Source organism: Megachile rotundata, chromosome 3, assembly GCF_050947335.1.
Source record: "Megachile rotundata isolate GNS110a chromosome 3, iyMegRotu1, whole genome shotgun sequence".
Lineage (NCBI taxonomy): Eukaryota > Metazoa > Arthropoda > Insecta > Hymenoptera > Megachilidae > Megachile > Megachile rotundata.
The window spans coordinates 20,123,202-20,141,970 of NC_134985.1; the positions used below are offsets into that span (position 1 = coordinate 20,123,202).

Consider the following 18,769-nt stretch of genomic DNA (forward strand, 5'->3'; position numbering starts at 1 on the left):
CAAATCCCCAAATTCCCAAATTCCCGAATTCCTACGACCCGAAACTCCTAAATTTCCTAATACCAAAATCCCCAAATTCTCAAATTCTCGAATTCCCAAATTTCCTAATACCGAAAGCCCCAAATTCCCAAATTCCCAAATCCCCAAAACCCCAAATTTCAAATCCCTTAATACTCATCCTCCCAAATCTTCCTAACTCCAAATTCCTCCAAGTCCCCAATTCTCCAAACCTTCCAACTCTCCAATTACACCCCCAAATTCCCCAACCCCCAAATCCCCCAAATTTCTCCAAACCCCCAAATCCGGAAGTGCTCAAATACCCAGCTTACCGCATTACGAAATTCGGCAGCACGATGCAGGTGCATATAGGTTCATCCCGCTCAGTTCCGCCACGATAATTGGAGAAGGTGAAATGAATTAAGCCGTAAGTGGCTTTCTCCGTTCGCGTCGGGCGATAATTTATGCAGGAAAGTTTGCATTATGCCGCTAATAGGGCTGTTTCGATGATATTTATAGAGCCGTTTCATAATACGTTGTACTCCCGGCGAATGTAAAGCGATAATTAGAAGCGGTTCGTGGGGCGCACGGCCCCAACTTTTCCCATCCGTTTTTCAGCGCGATAAAAGCCGCATAAACGTGCCGCGAGTTACGAAGCGGTCCGTTTTCGCCAGCACGCGAAGCCGTGTCTTTCGCCGGTCGCGCACGTGCGATTCTCGCAACACAATGGGCACACAATGGCGGGCAATAATCGTGCCTCATCGAGACGAATCGCGAGCGTTCCGCGAGCGGGACGGACCAGGCAAATTCGAGAAAGCGGAATGATCGGTGTAATTACAACGCCGCTATGCGCCGCGGCCTCGTAACTTCAGCTGCTAGGATAACCAACCTTACAGAGGCACGAACAATCTCGACGTACTACATTATCTGATTGTGCTGTTCGAGTTCGGGAACTGGGTTTCAGGCTACTGGTCTTGAAACCAGACGAAGATATCTACTCCAAGATATGTTTGAGATTCACTCCACGACTTAGGAAAGCCATTGCAATACTCTTGCACGACCTCTTTTCTTTCCAATATTTTCCTTTCGATTCCACGTCAAAACTCTTCTACCACCTTTTCAAGTTAAAGTTTGAAGTTTGAAGCTTGAAGTTTAGCATTAAGTATATTAAAGTTCTGACACAAATGTAAACGTCAGTTGATGTTTAGTTTAGAATATCCACATGGTATTATAGTATAATTCTATAACATTAACTTTTTCGTTTATAATATCCACATGATATTATATTATAATGCTATAACATTAACTTTTTCGTTTAGAATATCCTCATGATATTATATTATAATTCTATAACATTAACTTTTTCGTTTATAATATCCTCATGATATTATATTATAATTCTGTAACATTAACTTTTTCGTTTATAATATCCACATGATATATTATAATTCTATAACATTAACTTTTTCGTTTATAATATCCTCATGATATTATATTATAATTCTATAACATTAACTTTTTCGTTTATAATATCCACATGATATTATATTATAATTCTATAACATTAACTTTTTCGTTTATAATATCCACATGATATTATTTTATAATTCTATAACATTAACTTTTTCGTTTTTAATATCCTCATGATATTATATTATAATTCTATAACATTAACTTTTTCGTTTATAATATCCTCATGATATTATATTATAATTCTATAACATTAACTTTTTCGTTTATAATATCCACAGGATATTATTTTATAATTCTATAACATTAACTTTTTCGTTTAGAATATCCACATGATATTATATTATAATTCTATAACATTAACTTTTTCGTTTAGAATATCCTCATGATATTATATTATAATTCTATAACATTAACTTTTTCGTTTAGAATATCCACATTCATGACGCACATTATTCAGAAGCAACAAGCTAAAACAACTGAGCTTCGAATTTAATACCAGTTGCAGTTTGCACAATCATGAACCCAAAGTGTACCTAACATTTCAACTTTCATATTTGTCTTAACATTATATCAGCAGATCTGACTGACCAGGTGAAAAAATCATAGGTCAAGGTGTTAATGCTGCAATGCACTCCTAACATAAAGTGGCACGGATTTAACTCCTGTACATGAAACAGACTACCGAGTATACTGTTTCATACTGTGTCCGAAAGGCTGCTCAATCTCTATAACTTTGCAATGACTCGAGTCTTACGGAGTACATGCATCGAATGTTCGTCATATTCGTTCCCATAACACAAGTTAGTTCATGGGAACGTTAATTGATCGGAGTGTTGAGTCATCACAACAGTGATTCGTCAGAAAATCCAGTTCAACATACAACGATACAATCATCACACATTCATTCGCACACACACGAATTTCCAATAGATCTACCTTCATAGATCTATTTGAAATCGATCGTAACTCTCCGAAATTTATTCGTCACCAGTTAATTGCATATCTGCTACAGATTTTACACGAGAACGAGTTACGAAAGGAGAGGGCAGAACACGAAGGTAGACAAGGTATGGTAGATTTATGCCGGGAGAAGCTGAAAGGAGCGTGGCGGCGTGTCTTTCTGTTCGTAGTTATTCCCGGTTATTAATTAACCGAGTCTCCCTAGAGGTTTTTCTACGACGAACGTCGAGTATCGACCGTTCGTCGAGACGACGCGACGTACACGCTTTAGTTGCTACGTTCGACTCGAAATTCCCATTAGCTCTGGCTCTCCTCAACCAGATCTTAGAAGCTGTAACGACCGCACAGAAGTAGCTTTAACGAAGCAGAACCTCTGAATTACATCCGTAAAGAGCATGTGGAAACAATGCAGCAAAACTGCGAAGCAACTGGGACAAGAAGGAAGCTAATAGGCTTCAACGATTCAGCGAAGAACGAGGTAAATGTACTCCTTAGCCAAACGTATGATCCGCCACTTCCGGTATTAATGTAACGATTCGCTGCGGCGGACAAATTATTTCAATACAACTCGGAACAAGTCTCCGACAAATTTCGATTAGTATAACCATCAACTGAGAGGCAAGTTCCTTGTTGATTCTTAGACATCTTCAGATCTTTGCAAATTTGTTAAAAATTTTCTGAAGCTGAATGCAGAATTTGAAACATACTTAATTGATCTTGGAGTTTGAAGACTTAAGATTGTGAAGGAGTTTGAGGGCTTAAGATTATGAAGAAATTACTTCAGTTTGTGAAGACATCACATGAACTGTATCCAAAAAAATACTCCCACAAGTCATAACAGTATAACAAAGCCCCAACACATGATGATACAACTTCTCCCTTGTGAAAGCCCGAAAGAATGATCGCCTCATCATAAGAGATAACAGGCACGACCAAAACGACCCAACTACGGAAATTGCTACGAAACTGTCCATCTGCCGAACGCCAGTCTCTATCGAACAGGGGAATCGCCGGCGCCAGGCATTTGTCAACGACTTTGTTGCCAGCGTTGACAAATGGTTGGTAACGGTTAGCAACGTCTCTGTTATGGGAGACATCATCGATTTACCAAGCAACATTCCGTCCCATCGTTCGGTGGGTCGATAAGTCGAGCAAAGATTTTCATCGTGCTAGTTCTCTGATTACAGTTTACTTCTTCAGGGTTGAACCGAAGATCCTATCGGACCGTCATCACTGGTTCTTTATAGGAAAACACCGTGAACAGAAATAAGTCACGAACAAATAAACGAGGGAACATTCTCGAAACGATCTGACAATACTATGAAAAGATAGACTGAAATGGATCTACTGGACAAGTTGTGTCACCCGAAATAGCCAATAGAATCTCCCCGTTAATTTATACATCCGCTGTGTCGAATTCGATCTCTGGATCTATTTCGAACACGATATGCACCGTTTCAAATTCTCAGGACAATTCGAGTTTGAATTTCAATAGAATGATGATAGAATAGATGGGGATTTGAATGTAGTTGTGTATTTGTTTAAAAGAAGCGTGCATTTCGCAACTGGGCCCGTTGTAAAAATGGAGCTTAACGGTGACAGGGCAAGCTCGGGGTCAAGAGTTCGGAATAGGAGCACGGAAAGTGTGTTCGCGTTCGTCGAGTACAGAGTCCCGGTGTACCTTCTTCCGGCGCAGCAGCTTCCAGTCGAAGTGACTCATCCTGTTCGGCTCGTTAGCCTCTCTTTTATCGTGGCTCGTCCTGCAGAGCGCGGCTCCTTTCGTCCTGTTCCAGCTAGTCCTCTCTTTCTCGTTCCCGTGTCACCGTGGCCGCTCGATTTATTCCCACGCGGAGGCGCACCGCCTTTCCTCCTCGTCGAATGGCCGAGACCCGGCTAGGTTTCGTTGACGCGTCTCAACGGGAACGACGACGAGGAACACGACCGACACGAGACGCTATGGACTTTGCATTCCCGACACGGCATCCTCGCGAGCCTCCACGCTGAAATCCTCATTGTTCTCCGGTCCCTCGCGCCCGAGGATACGTGTCCTTGGAGTGGACACCGGCATCCGCCCACTTGAAATACACCGATCCTTCGAGAAACGGCCAGACAAGGCCTTCCGGGTGATGCTTCCTTTTATTTTACTTTCTTTTGCCCCCCTTCCGCTCTCCGCTGTCTTCCGAGGCTGACGGATGAACCACGCGCGAGACCAGCATACTCCTTTGACCGTGCATTGGCCCTCCGCTCGCGCAGAAAGTCGTTAAAAAAGGATCACCCATCGCGGTTACGAAACGGATCACCCCATCGTCTGAACACCTTATCGCGAACGATCGATGTTCCACCTCGCGATTCTCGCACCCCGGAAAGAACGAAGAACTCACCTCGAGGTGAAATATTCGCGAGTCACCCTGATACCACCACCAACACCGGCACTAACACTCCGCGAAGTCTATCGACTGACCCGGTTACGAGAGCGGCGCTGTCGGACGCCGCTCGAGGGACGCGGTGCACCCCGAGCGGAATTAAGCGACTCGCCCGATCACGGGATGATCAGACGGAAAAAACGAAGCGGACAGGTCGCGACGAGGGTGTCATCGAGCGGAGGATGCAGGGCGGCGTACTGTCAAAATATCTGCCGTCTCCACGGAGCGGACGATGTGCCGGGGCTCTGCGAGCGGCGCACCACACGGGCATGCGTGATGACTTGCTCGCTCCCGTCGACGCGGGGATAATCGAACTGCTCTGCCATCGACTCTCCACAGCTACGAGTGAATGAAAGTAACTCGTGGACGATGCTGCGAGGGGAACCATTTCTACACCGTCAGCCGACGGACCTGCTTTTGTCGACGCGATAGAGACACTTTGGGGTGGCAATATGGCGCGGATCGGACTGAGCAACTCGACAAGGCTAATGGCCCGGAGAATGACTTCACGAGCTTTTTCTTAGCAGTGACTACTTTGTTAGCGATATAAGGGGAAAGGAGGGTTTGTTCTAGTCAGAAGTTTTTTATGCTTATTGAAGGTTATGGGGGACGTAATGAAATGGTCAGTGACCTTTGAGTAATTCTGATATATTTTATTATATAATCTCCTGCGTTGGGAAACAGAAAATGTTATGGCTGAAATGTTTTTTGTAGTTGAAGTTTAAAAATTCATTTGAAAATATATCTCAGAGAATACACCTATAATACAGTTGCATAATAATACATGCATTCACAGTTTCTTTGAATAAAATCTCCACCCCTTTCGAGATGATTTTCGTTCATTTCAGGAATTATATTTTGCTTATTGTAACTCGATAACATTAAAAAATAATTGCAAGGGAAAATATGTCCATGTGTGTAGTCACAGTATGCCACAGTATCATTGAACAAATTAATTTGCATGAAATTTATAAGACACCTCGAGCAAAAAAATTGATCAGCACAAGTATGATCGTTCAAAAAGCGATGTTCCAGTAAGAGCAATGTCAAGGCAGTAAAACAATCGTACATGCACGAAAGTAAAGTAAGAAACCCTAACGGAAACGTACATGTAAATAACGCATAAGTGAGAGACTTAAAGGGGTCGAAGAATCGCTTTCCCACGGTGTGAAGCATCGTGGAAAGGCCACGAAATTGTTTATCAATGTCGAGGAAGATTTTACGGTTTAATGGTGCATTGTACGGGTCTCCGTAGCGGGCAACGGGTATCTGCGTTGTATATCGGCGAGGAAAATACGTTTTGTCGGATTTAAAGCGATGATTGTCATCGGCGAACACAAAGGTTACGGGCTCTTCTGCTCGTGACGCTCGCGTGACTACGAAATCACGGTCTTTAATGTCGTCGGTGAAGTCGCGAGAGGATGCACGTCGCGGTTTCGCGTTCCGTTTGATCCCTTATTCAGCCTCGACATTGGATATTTCATTGAATGACTCTTTCATGAACTGTCAGATCGAACCTCCTTCACCACTGTTTTCGTCGAAATGTGCGAAAGAGTTCTGTTCGAATTTCACCTAGGACGACTACGAGTGACGTTGACGTCTATAGAGTTTATTAAGTTCTTTTGATAATTTTGTGTCGATTTGTAGTTGGCACACATACGTCGTGTTTTATTCGATTAAATACTTTTATGGTAAAATTACAATATAGTAATCTTACTTTAAAAATAATAATCTTACATTAATAATAATAATCTTACGTTAATAATAATAATCTGACTTTAATAATAATAATCTTACTTTAATAATAATTTAAGAGTAACTTTAAGAATAATTTTATGGAAGTAAGCATTGTTATTAAACATCACCTAGCATCATAAAAAACGAAGATTTAATATGACACATAGAAAGTGTTTAATTTCCCCATAATTATCCTAGATTCATCCTAATAGAATTTGTATCACATAGAAAGTTTGTAATTGTATATCAATTGGTTCATGAAAAAGAATTGAGTTTAGCAAAGTTGGAATCGTCAGGATCAATTTTCGGTCACGTTATTTTCGTCAGAATCATAACGGTTGATTCTTATTTCAATCGTACCGTCGAATTTAATTTCCACGTGGGATCGCGTGCCCGAACCATATTCGTACCACTCGCACGAAACCCATTCCGACAACTTCCTCAAAGTCGCATTTCAACGATGGAGATTAATTCGCGGGGTCTTCTCTGCAAATCAGACTTCAATCTCCTACGCGTCCATTACCGTGAACTTTCGCGATCTTGGACCTTAATATGTCTGAAAGTTTTCCTGGCGGACGTGTGGCGGAAAAACGTGTTCGAAAATGTCGAAAGTTTTTCGTTAGAGCTCAAAATTACAGCTCAACAATTTTCTGTTTGATAGTCTCAATCATTTATTAACACGTTGATTAACAGAATAGGAACTGATGTTTGTGGCTAAACTTGCTGTAATATAAATTATTGATAACGAGGATACTTAATCAATTCATTTCCATTTCAATTTTTTTTAATCTATTGCTGTTTCATTTTATGAACATTAAGAGCTCTCAAAAGTTCCTCTTACTTTTCCTGTAAAATTAATTCATAACAGCAATGAATTTGTAGCAGCCGTCACTTGTGACCAAAATGGCGGACAATGTGTTCATTCAACTAACAAATGTATTTCAGAAAGAAAAGATAATTATAAGATAATTATAAATTATAGGAGGCTTGAGATATTAAAGACCATTCGAAAGCTCCAAGACTGCACTGATCTTATTTTTGTGTTTTCTAAAATCGAGACTGCACTGTCCAACAAAACGGCGCAGAATTTATTGGGTGCCGTGTTCGCCTTACTTATCGCACAAATCCGCCGTGGCTACTCATTTCTCGTACTTTCATCTCACGCGAAGCAATTCGCGTGATCGCTCGCCCGGCAAGTGAAAATCCTACATATCACGGGGCGAAACTGCATCCATTTTCACTGCTGAGGTCCTTTAGTATTCCACGATTGCGATTTTCAAACTCCCTTTCCGAAACGAAAGTTGGTGGATTACTAAATTACTAAATTTACGAATGATAACAGTTCTTTGAAATTAACAGATTTAGAAATTTAGAAATTTCCAAAGTTTCAATTTTATAGATTGTCAAATTTTCCAATTCTCAAATTCTCCAATTCTCAAATTCTCCAATTCCTAAATTTTCTAATTCCTAAATTCCCCAATTCTAAAATTCTCCAATTCCACATTCCCCAATTCCCAAATCACCCAATTTCCACATTCCCCAATTCCCACATTTCCCAATTCCCACATTCCCCAATTCCCACATTCCCCAATTCCCACATTTCCCAATTCCCACATTCCCCAATTCCCACATTCCCCAATTCCCACATTCCCGAATTTCCAAATGCCCCAATTCCCACATTCCCCAATTCCCACATTCCCCAATTCCCACATTCCCCAATTTCCAAATGCCCCAATTCCCACATTCCCCAATTCCCACATTCCCCAATTCCCACATTCCCCAATTCCCACATTTCCCAATTCCCACATTTCCCAATTCCCACATTCCCCAATTCCCACATTCCCCAATTCCACATTCCCCAATTCCTACATTCCCCAATTCCCAAATCCCCCAATTCCAAAATCCCCCAATTCCAAATCCCCCAATTCCAAATCCCCCAATTCCCAAATCCCCCAATTCCCAAATCCCCCAATTCCCAAATCCCCTAATTCCAAATCACCCAATTCCCAAATCCCCCAATTCCCAAATCCCCCAATTCCCAAATCCCCCAATTCCCAAATCCCCCAATTCCCAAATCCCCCAATTCCAAATCCCCCTATCCCCAAATCCCCCAATTCCTAACCTAACTTCACAAAACCTCACAAAACCCATTTACACCCCACAAAATTTCCCAAAAACCCTCTTATCATTTTCACAAGTCAAAATCACAAATGCAACAGGTTTTGCAGACCGTTATTTTCTTCCTTTTTTGTGCATAAGGAAAAAAAAATAATGCAGTTTTGCAAAGCAAGTATGCTGGCGCCATCTATCAGCTGAAGACCGCACTAGACGAGCCTCTTCCGTGTTTCATCAACAATGCAGACAGGATGGGGATCGTGATAGAGCAAGCAGATTCGGTATACCGGTGCTAACGAGAAAGTCTTTGCAAATTTATATGCAAATCGTGCCCGGGTTATCCTTTTCCTGATACTCGCACGCTCGTATCAACGAGCATCTTTTTTAACTTGTTTCGCGCCAATTACGCAAAATGAACTGCTTCGTTTAAAAACCTGTTTCGTTTTGCGCACTTTACTTCTCAAAAGGCTGCCGGGAACTTGCGCCAATTAAAAAACCAACTGCTGTGTCAGTTATCCGAAAATGCTGTGGATATAGTTTCATTTGCAAACCTACTGTCTTTGGTTTTATTATTTTGTCGTGCTTTTTGATTTTTTGTATGTTTTTGGATTTTTTAGTTTTTAAATTTTTGTGTTTGTGAATTTGTAGAATCTTCAAATATGTAGATGAATAAGTAGTTACATTTCTACATTGCTACTGTTTCAAATTCGTATGATCACAAATTTTCATAAATGAAAATTCTCACACTTCTAAATTTGTACAACCCCAAATTTCTAAATTTCCGAATAGCCATCTCGTCAAATTCTCAGATTTGCAGATTTTCATCTTTCTGTATTCTCAACCCTCCAAATGCTCAACTCCCCAATTCCAAGCAGCCTAAATTCTTAACTTCCCAAGTTCTCAATTTCCCAAATTCTCAACTTCCCCAGTTCCCATCGTCCCAGATTCTCCACTCCCCAAGTTTCCAATTTCCCAAATTTCCAACTCCCCAAGTTCCCATCGTCCCTAATTCTCCACTCCCCAAGTTTCCAATTTCCCAAATTTCCAACTCCCCAAACTCTCACGTCCCCAAATCCTCACATCCCCAAATTATCACATATCCAAATCCTAACATCCCCAAATCCTCACATTCCCAAATCCTCACATCCCCAAATCCTCACTTCCCCAAATTCTCTCTTCCCCAAATCCTCACTTCCCCAAATTCTCTCTCCCCCAAATCCTCACATATCCAAATCCTCACATCCCCAAATCTTCACATATCCAAATCCTCACGTATCCAAATCCTCACATCCCCAAATCTTCACATATCCAAATTCTCACATATCCCAACTCTTCACATCCCCATATGCTCACCTCCCCTAATCCTCACATATCCAAATCCTCACATCCCCAAATCCTCACTTCCCCAAATTCTCTCTTCCCCAAATCCTCACATATCCAAATCCTCACATTCCCAAATCCTCACATATCCAAATCCTCACATTCCCAAATCCTCACATCCCCAAATCCTCACATGCCCAAATCCTCACATCCCCAAATCCTCACATGCCCAAATCCTCACATCCCTAAATCCTCACATCCCCAAATCCTCAACTCCCCAAACTCCCACCCCCAAATTACCAAATTCCCAAATCCCCAAACCGCAAACCCAGCTCCATAAATCTCCCCCAACTAAAACCGCGAAAGCGCCGTGAGATGTCGCAAGAAAGATCTGCGTAGATTCTGTTGAAAATGTCAGCATAATTCGTAGGTAGGTCGGTCGTGCACCGTTTAACGAGTGTCGTGTATGTAGGAAGGAGCACGGCAGTACGTCTTGTCTCCAAAACCGCAAATTACGAGGGCACAAAGGGGGGCACGTGAGCGATTCATCGCGAAAGGGATCACCAGGAGAGTCGACGACCGACGTAAAGAACGTATCTGGCCTGAACTAAGCGCTATGATTCAATTACGGGGTAACCGGCATCACGATCACGTGTAAATCAAGATAAATCGCCGGTGTATCGGCTGTCCCGGTTCGACGATGTTGCGATACCGCTGCCGGATAGCAATCAAATTGTCAGACGCTCTAAGTGCGAATCCCACTTCTTGCTCTAAATATACGAGGAGCACTCCTCCGCCTTCGCTCTTCGGAGTCTTCGAAGAACGGGAAACATCACCAGGTGTCGATGATACGGTATTAACATCGGCTAGGTACTAGCCTGTTTTCTCCGCTTGCTCGCTTAATCCTCCGCGATTGATCCGTCTCTGCAACCTCTAAGATTCGTGCACGTAATGCTGGATTTATCGAACCCCTAAGCAATATGAGCATTCCAGGTTTTATGGGGATGTCTGTGTTAGCGATATTTGAAGTAATGAGGATTAAGGAGGTTCTAGTTGTATTGTGATGTGCTTCATTGGTGTTTGTTACATCATCTTGAAATATTGTTCAATTTGAGTACATCATGACGGAGCGAAATATGGACATGTGGTATTTCCAGACATGTGTAGTGATAGATTTGTATGTCTCTACCAGCTCAAATCTCTGTAACTCTATTTCCAAAGATTTCTAAATCCGCAGATCCTTAAGATCCTCATACACCTAGATGCAGATATTGTATCAGTACCTCTACCTTCTGATATTTCTGAGTCTACATATCTCCACATTCCTATACTCCTAGATCGCAGCCAACCTATTCCACGTATACTAATTCCAACGCGTGGTGACTCTACGCGTGGTAATCCCACGCATGGTAATACTAACGCGTGGTAACTCTACGCGTGGTAATTCTACTCGTGGTTATACTAACGCGTAGTAATTCTACGCGTGGTGATACCAACGCGTGGTGATACTAACGCGTGGTAATTCCACGCATAGTAATACCAATGCGTGGTGACTCTACGCGTGGTAATCCCACGCATGGTAATACTAACGCGTGGTAACTCTACGCGTGGTAATTTTACTCGTGGCGATCCTAACGCGTGGTAATGCCACGCGTGGTAATTCGACGCATGGTGATACTAACGCGTGGTAATTCCACGTATAGTAATACCAATGCGTGGTGATTCTACGCGTGGTAATCCCACGCATGGTAATACTAACGCGTGGTAACTCTACGCGTGGTAATTTTACTCGTGGCGATCCTAACGCGTGGTAATGCCACGCGTGGTAATTCGACGCATGGTGATACTAACGCGTGGTAATTCCACGTATAGTAATACCAATGCGTGGTGATTCTACGCGTGGTAATCCCACGCATGGTAATACTAACGCGTGGTAACTCTACGCGTGGTAATTTTACTCGTGGCGATACTAACACGTGGTAATTCGACGCGTGGTAATTCTACTCGTGGTGATACTAACGCATGGTCATCCCACGCATGGTAGATTACAGCCAAACTATGTCTTCATACACCATGAATCGGACTAGAATCTCAACAGTTCAAACCTAATTTTACTAGACCAGTGAGCTCAGTATACTCATCAAGGGTCCATAAACGTATCGTAAAGTAAATAAAGTTAATAAAGTCTCGAAGACGAGGAACAATTTAATTGGAGCATCTCTAATACAGTTATCGAACGTTTTACGACTCGTAATCGAGCGGCGTGCACGGCGAACGTGACATCGAGAGCGATCAAACGTTATTAAAGTTACGTAAGCAACCCTGACGAGCAGTTTAAATGTCGCGCAATTATGGAGTTGTTCGGCATTCCGCGAATTTCACAGTGACGCGAAAATGTAGCGAACGAGATCACGATCGTAGCGATACGCTCGCGTGTCTAATTAGATTCGCAATTATCTCGGTATTAATTCGAAAGCTCTTTAGATCGCTGGCGATATCTCTAAGCTCGGTCAAGCAAACGCTCCACATAGGAAGACGCCACGAGATGATCCTTGTTAGACACGATCATCCGTTTAGTGGAACGGATCCTGACTTTGTTTCGATGAATTATGCATTTCCGTCTCATTGTTAGGCGGTGAAAAGTGTTTTAATAACCATACTATTATTGGAAGTAGGTTTGAGATTTTCTTTAATTCGATTCATTGCAAATTAGTTGGGGGATTTTGGGTTTTAGGATCATTGGGTTGTGGAGATGTTGGAATTGAATATTAAGGTTAGGGGTGGTGGAATATTGGAGGTTTGGGTGTCAAAATTTTAGGGTTTAGGGATGGTGGAATATAGGAGCTTTAGGGGTTCAAAATTTTAAGGTTTAGGGGTGGTGGAATATTAGAGCTTTAGAGTGTCAAAATTTTGGGGTTTAGGGGTGGTCGAATATTGGGGTTTTGGGGTGTCCAAATTTTAGGATTTAGGGGTGTTGGAATATAGGGGTTTTGGAGTGTCAACATTTTGAGGTCTAAGGATATTGAGATGTAGGAATATTGTATGTTTCCATTTTCGCTAAGCATCTACACAACTGATAATACTCGAGATCATTGTTAATTGCGTTGTCAATGACGCTCATGAAAATTTTCTCGCGTTAGGTTAGGTTTTCAGCCTTCAATTACAACTCCATCTCCATACATACAATCGACACAAATTACCTACAGTCACACATTTAGCCGTCATCGTCAGATAATTATACTATGACTCCTTATTAATGAACATTGATCTTGCGCCTTTTTCGCGTGAGAAATCAATGCATTTCCAGTATATCAAAGATAAATAATTACGTAGGTAAACTCTTCCTGCCGCGATAAATCTTGTTTAGAACTCGGCCGTTCATTGTATCGTCGTTGTTCCACGGTATCAGCGACAAGCAGGAAGAATTTCATGGAGTTCAGAACGTTTCCGTATTCGCGGAAAGTGTATCGATGAAGAGAAACGTTCGCTAAAAACAACGAAAAAACGAACAACCACCGACGGAGCAAGTGTTAAACAAAAGCTTATTAAAGAAACGATCACCACCGATAATTCGTAACAATAGGCGAGAAACTCCATTGTACATTGTCCCGATCCGCTATCAACGTTTATCATCCGATTGATTTACTGGCTGCCAGGAGCGACAGGGTAAATCGGTAAGGAAAAACTTAACGAGACCGGACGTTAACGATGAAAAACTACCGGAAGCGGAAAACGTTCGTTTCGTTCAAGAATTCTTTACTTTCTTAACTGCTAATGAGTCGGTATTACCTGACCTTTGACGGTGCAGGTATGAACTGTTTTAGTTGGTTGTTTTTTGGGGTACGTTTCGAATTAATTCTTCAGGATTAGTCTTTGAAATCTTGGTGTTGCAAGGTTTTGTATATGCAAGGTGGAGTTTGATACAAATTCGATTGACATGTTGGTAGTTTAGATTTGAGATTTGGAACTTCGACACAGTCAGGTTTTTAAGTATTTAAATTGTAGAATGTTGGAGAGGACTACATTTCGAGGTCGACTTCAGGAGTTTGGGTCTTTGAGTTTGACACTTCGGGATTTCGTAAACGTTGAAGTTTCAAACCTCGCAGGACTTTGGTACTTTGGGAACTTGAGACTTATGGACTTTGACATCTTGGAATATTAAGATGGTTTGGGTTACAAGAATTTCAACTCTAAAAATCAAGATGTGGACAATTTTAGAATGTTATGACTTTGATAGGTCACAGGGGAGTAATAAATGACCATCTTCAAAGACGACTTCAACCCACAAAGATTCATCTAGCTTTACAATAGTTATGACACATCTATTAATGCTTAAATGTAAGTCAAACATGAGTCTAAGAAAATGGACCATCATCAGCAGTTATGACACATCTGCTTACACTTTTAAGTTATATTTATATAAGTCTAACATGAGTCTAAAAAATGGGCCATCATCAACAGTTCTGACACATCTATTTACACTTGAATATAAATCAATACAAGTCTAAAAAATGGGCTATCATCAACAGTTATGACACATCTGCTTACATTTTTAAGTTGTATTTATTTAAGTCTAACATGAGTCTAAAAAAATGGGCCATCATCAACAGTTCTGACACACCTATTTACATTTTTAAGTTGTATTTATATAAGTCTAACATGAGCCTAAAAAAATAGGCCATCATCAACAGTTCTGTCACACCTACTTACATTTTTAAGTTGTATTTATATAAGTCTAACATGAGTCTAAAAAAATGGGCCATCATCAACAGTTATGACACATCTATTTACACTTGAATATAAATCAATACAAGTCTAAAAAAATGGGCTATCATCAACAGTTATGACACATCAGTTTACACCTAAATATAACTCAAACCTAAATCTAAAAAAATGGTCCATCCACATTGATTCATCCTCCATGACCAGTACAAGACATTCCAAGGGTCAAATTCAATCAGCAAACTTTGAATAAGAGATACGTTATCAAAGGTTAAGTTTCACGAGTTTCGACCAAAAACGGTGGTCGCGTGGTAGATATCCCACGACAGAACAAAGATGGTAATCGAATGGTTAGATAAGCAACGTAGGACCCTTGATATGTACTTTACTGCTGAACGCAGCGCGATGTATGTACACAGAAGCCAACTAAGGAACGAAGTGTTTCAATTTATCGCTGGCTGCCACGTCTCTCTGTGTACAGTTACTCGTGTGAACGCCGACTCTAATAACATTATAAATAAAGATACGAATCTCGTGCTCGCTTCTTCACCCGCCGCTGTTTCCATGCTGCAACGGCATACGTTTACCATTCCTCGCGCGATCAACTGACAATTAAGCGGCTTTATCGACTGATTACGAGATACTTTTCGTTAACTCCGGGTTGTTTCGTGATTTTTCGATCATATAATTACGCGGGAATTTTATTGTGGTTGGAGAAGATTTCTGTAAGGAACTGTTGACAGTTGTGCGACTCTCTGGAGGAGGAATTTCATGCATAATAATTTATGTAAATTAATTTCTGGCGACTGTTATTGAAGTTTTACATTTTGTAAACACTTCTGCTGTTAGTGATAATAAATGATAGGCAAATGTTATCTCATTTTGTAAAATGAAGCTTGAACTTCAAAGAACTGTACATGTGACATTAAAGACTTGGAAGATGAAGTTTTACCTTGAAGAAACTGTACATATAACATTAAAGACTTTTGTAAAATGAAGCTTTAACTTCAAAGAACTGTGCATGTGACATTAAAGACTTTTGGAAGATGAAGTTTTACCTTGAAGAAACTGTACATATAACAATTAGAGACTTTTGTAAAATGAAGCTTGAACTTCAAAGAACTGTGCATGTGACATTAAAGACTTTTGGAAGATGAAGTTTTACCTTGAAGAAACTGTACATATAACAATTAAAGACTTTTGTAAGATGAAGCTTTAATTTCAAAGAACTATACATATAACATTAAAGACTTTTGTAAGATGAAGTTTTACCTTAAAAAAACTGGACATATAACATTAAAGACTTTTGTAAGATGAAGTTTTACCTTGAAGAAACTGTACATATAACAATTAAAGACTTTTGTAAAATGAAGCTTTACCTTGAAGAAACTGTACATATAACATTAAAGACTTTTGTAAAATGAAGCTTTAACTTCAAAGAACTATACATGTAACATTAAAGACTTTTGTAAGATGAAGCTTTAACTTCAAAGAACTGTACATGTGACATTAAAGACTTTTGTAAGATGATGTTTTACCTTGAAAAAACTGTACATATAACATTAAAGACTTTTATAAGATGAAGTTTTACCTCGAAAGAACTGTATAACATTACAAACTTACATTGTGTCAAATGTAAGAGTAGACATCGTGTGACTAAAATAAATTGCAAGGAACAAAAAAAGACTTGACTAGATCCAGTGTCATGGCGATAATGTTTCCAAAATAAGGAATTACACCGTAAAGCATGCAATATTAATATACAGCGTGCAGAAACGAAACAGTCTTGCGGTTTAAGAGACCCGAAGGTCTTGAGGTTTTCAGCCGAAGGTTGCAAAGTCTGCGAAATTCTTGTGGTCTTACGAGTCCCACAAGTCTCGATGGGATTAAACCTCTCCTAAATTGCTCAGGATGCAAGTAGTGATTCATACAAGATCATATGTTGTATTCTCAACACTTGCAAGACTTTATAGAATTAACATTTTCGTAGGAATTTGAGTCTAATTACTCAAAATCTATACGTGCATCGTGTCGAATCGTCCATCTGCATACAAAAACAATGCCGGTAGCTAACATGCATACTGATTAATATTAATTCCAGCACAACGGATCCTGTCGCGACGTTGTGAGAGCGTGAGACAGTTTCTAGAGGCTGTTTGTTTTACAATTTCCCCGTTTACGTCGATTCTAGTCAGACTTCTTTCCTCATTGACAGAATCAGAAAATTGTCAGAAGACCTTTGTTATTCATTACTACACTTAGAAACACATTGATCATGCACAAAGAACTACTTCAATAAAATTTGTAACTTTAATTACACTTTGACATTCTTGTTATTAATAACATAATCTTGTCATTAATAACATAACATCCCTTAGGATGGTTCAAATAATTGTACTTCGAACTTTGAATACCCAAGACGATTTCCTCAACATCAAAAAAACATAAAGATATTTTATATTTCCGTACCGATTACATAATTTTATTAAATAAGTAAAACTGCATTAAACCCTTGCATATACGACTGACCTCAGTCACGAAACACCCAGAGAATCGATACGAGGGCTACGATTGCAATATTTATACAAAGGTGCCGGCAGATGTACGACACGACCGGAAGAAACGCGCCCACAAGTTATCCGACGATCGATTCTCCCCTCGAAAACAACCCCTTTCGAACACAATCGGAATTCGAAAGCCCTCGGTAGAAACCCATGTTCCGAACACCTCGTAACTTCGACTACCAACTTCCTGAGTAATGGCGATAAATAATGCGCCTTACGGGCGCTTCCTCATTGCCGTGCACCGTTTACGGTTTTCCATGTGCAGAACATGTTCCTCTTAAAAAAACGGTAAACGCGTCTACGGTTGACCTGGATTCGATTTTTCCAGCAGAATTTCTGAAGATGTTAGTTATGGAAGGTACACAGGATTACGTCAATATTATTGAAGAACGCGCTGTTGAGCACTATGCTGCGGGTGAACGAAATATATGATAACTAACTTAGCAGACTGTGTTTACGCTTAGGCGCCGAAACTTCCGTAATGCTGCAAATTTGATCATAACGGAAGCTGCACAATGGAAAATGGCGATGACAGAGTATTGTAACTTTGCTTCTATTGTTATCTGATTTTACTTGGAAGTGCGTGGCGGTGGAATATGTTGTAATACTAAGCGTGGAGATCTTGTTTAAGGTAATAGTGAGGAGTGGTGATAGTAACGGGTAGTGGTTCTACTCGTAGTAAGGCTAATGCGTGGTGATTCTAATGTGTGGTAATTCTACGCGTGGTGATTCCACGCATGGTAATATCAACGCGTAGTGATTCCACGCGTGGTAATTCCACGCATAGTAATTCCACGCATGGTAATATTAACGCGTGGTGACTCCACGCGTAGTAATTCCACGCATGGTAATGTTAACGCGTGGTGACTCCACGCATGGTAATTCCACGCATGGTAATATTAACGCGTGGTGACTCCACGCGTGGTAATTCCACGCATGGTAATACCAACGCGTGGTGACTCCACGCGTGGTAATTCCACGCATGGTAATTCCACGCATGGTAATATTAACGCGTGGTGACTCCACGCATGGTAATTCCACGCATGGTAATATTAACGCGTGGTGACTCCACGCGTGGTAATTCCACGCATGGTAATACCAACGCGTGGTGACTCCACGCGTGGTAATTCCACGCATAGTAATTCCACGCATGGTAATATTAACGCGTGGTGACTCCACGCATGGTAATATCAACGCGTGGTGACTCCACGCGTGGTAATCCCACGCATGGTAATACCAACGCGTGGTGACTCCACGCGTGGAATTCCCACGCATAGTAATTCCACGCATGGTAATATTAACGCGTGGTGACTCCACGCGTGGTAATTCCACGCATGGTAATACCAACGCGTGGTGACTCCACGCGTGGTAATTCCACGCATGGTAATACCAACGCGTGGTGACTTCACGCGTGGTGATACTAACGCGTGGTAATTGTACGCGTGGTGATACTAACAC

General features: G+C 40.9%; 1 protein-coding gene across 3 annotated transcripts in view; it reads right to left on the reverse strand.

Moving 5' to 3' along the window:
• LOC100878265 (uncharacterized) overlaps nucleotides 1-18,769 on the reverse strand; it is a 324,020-nt gene that overhangs the window by 296,979 nt on the left and 8,272 nt on the right. The window contains exon 1 of one of the 3 annotated variants that reach the window (XM_076530028.1): nucleotides 4,112-4,825. The exons of the other annotated variants lie outside the window; for them this stretch is intronic. Coding sequence (XP_076386143.1) covers nucleotides 4,112-4,150 — 39 coding nt within the window. The 5' untranslated portion in view covers nucleotides 4,151-4,825. Of the gene's footprint in view, nucleotides 1-4,111; nucleotides 4,826-18,769 lie in introns of those variants that run through there. 3 annotated transcript variants of the gene reach the window in all.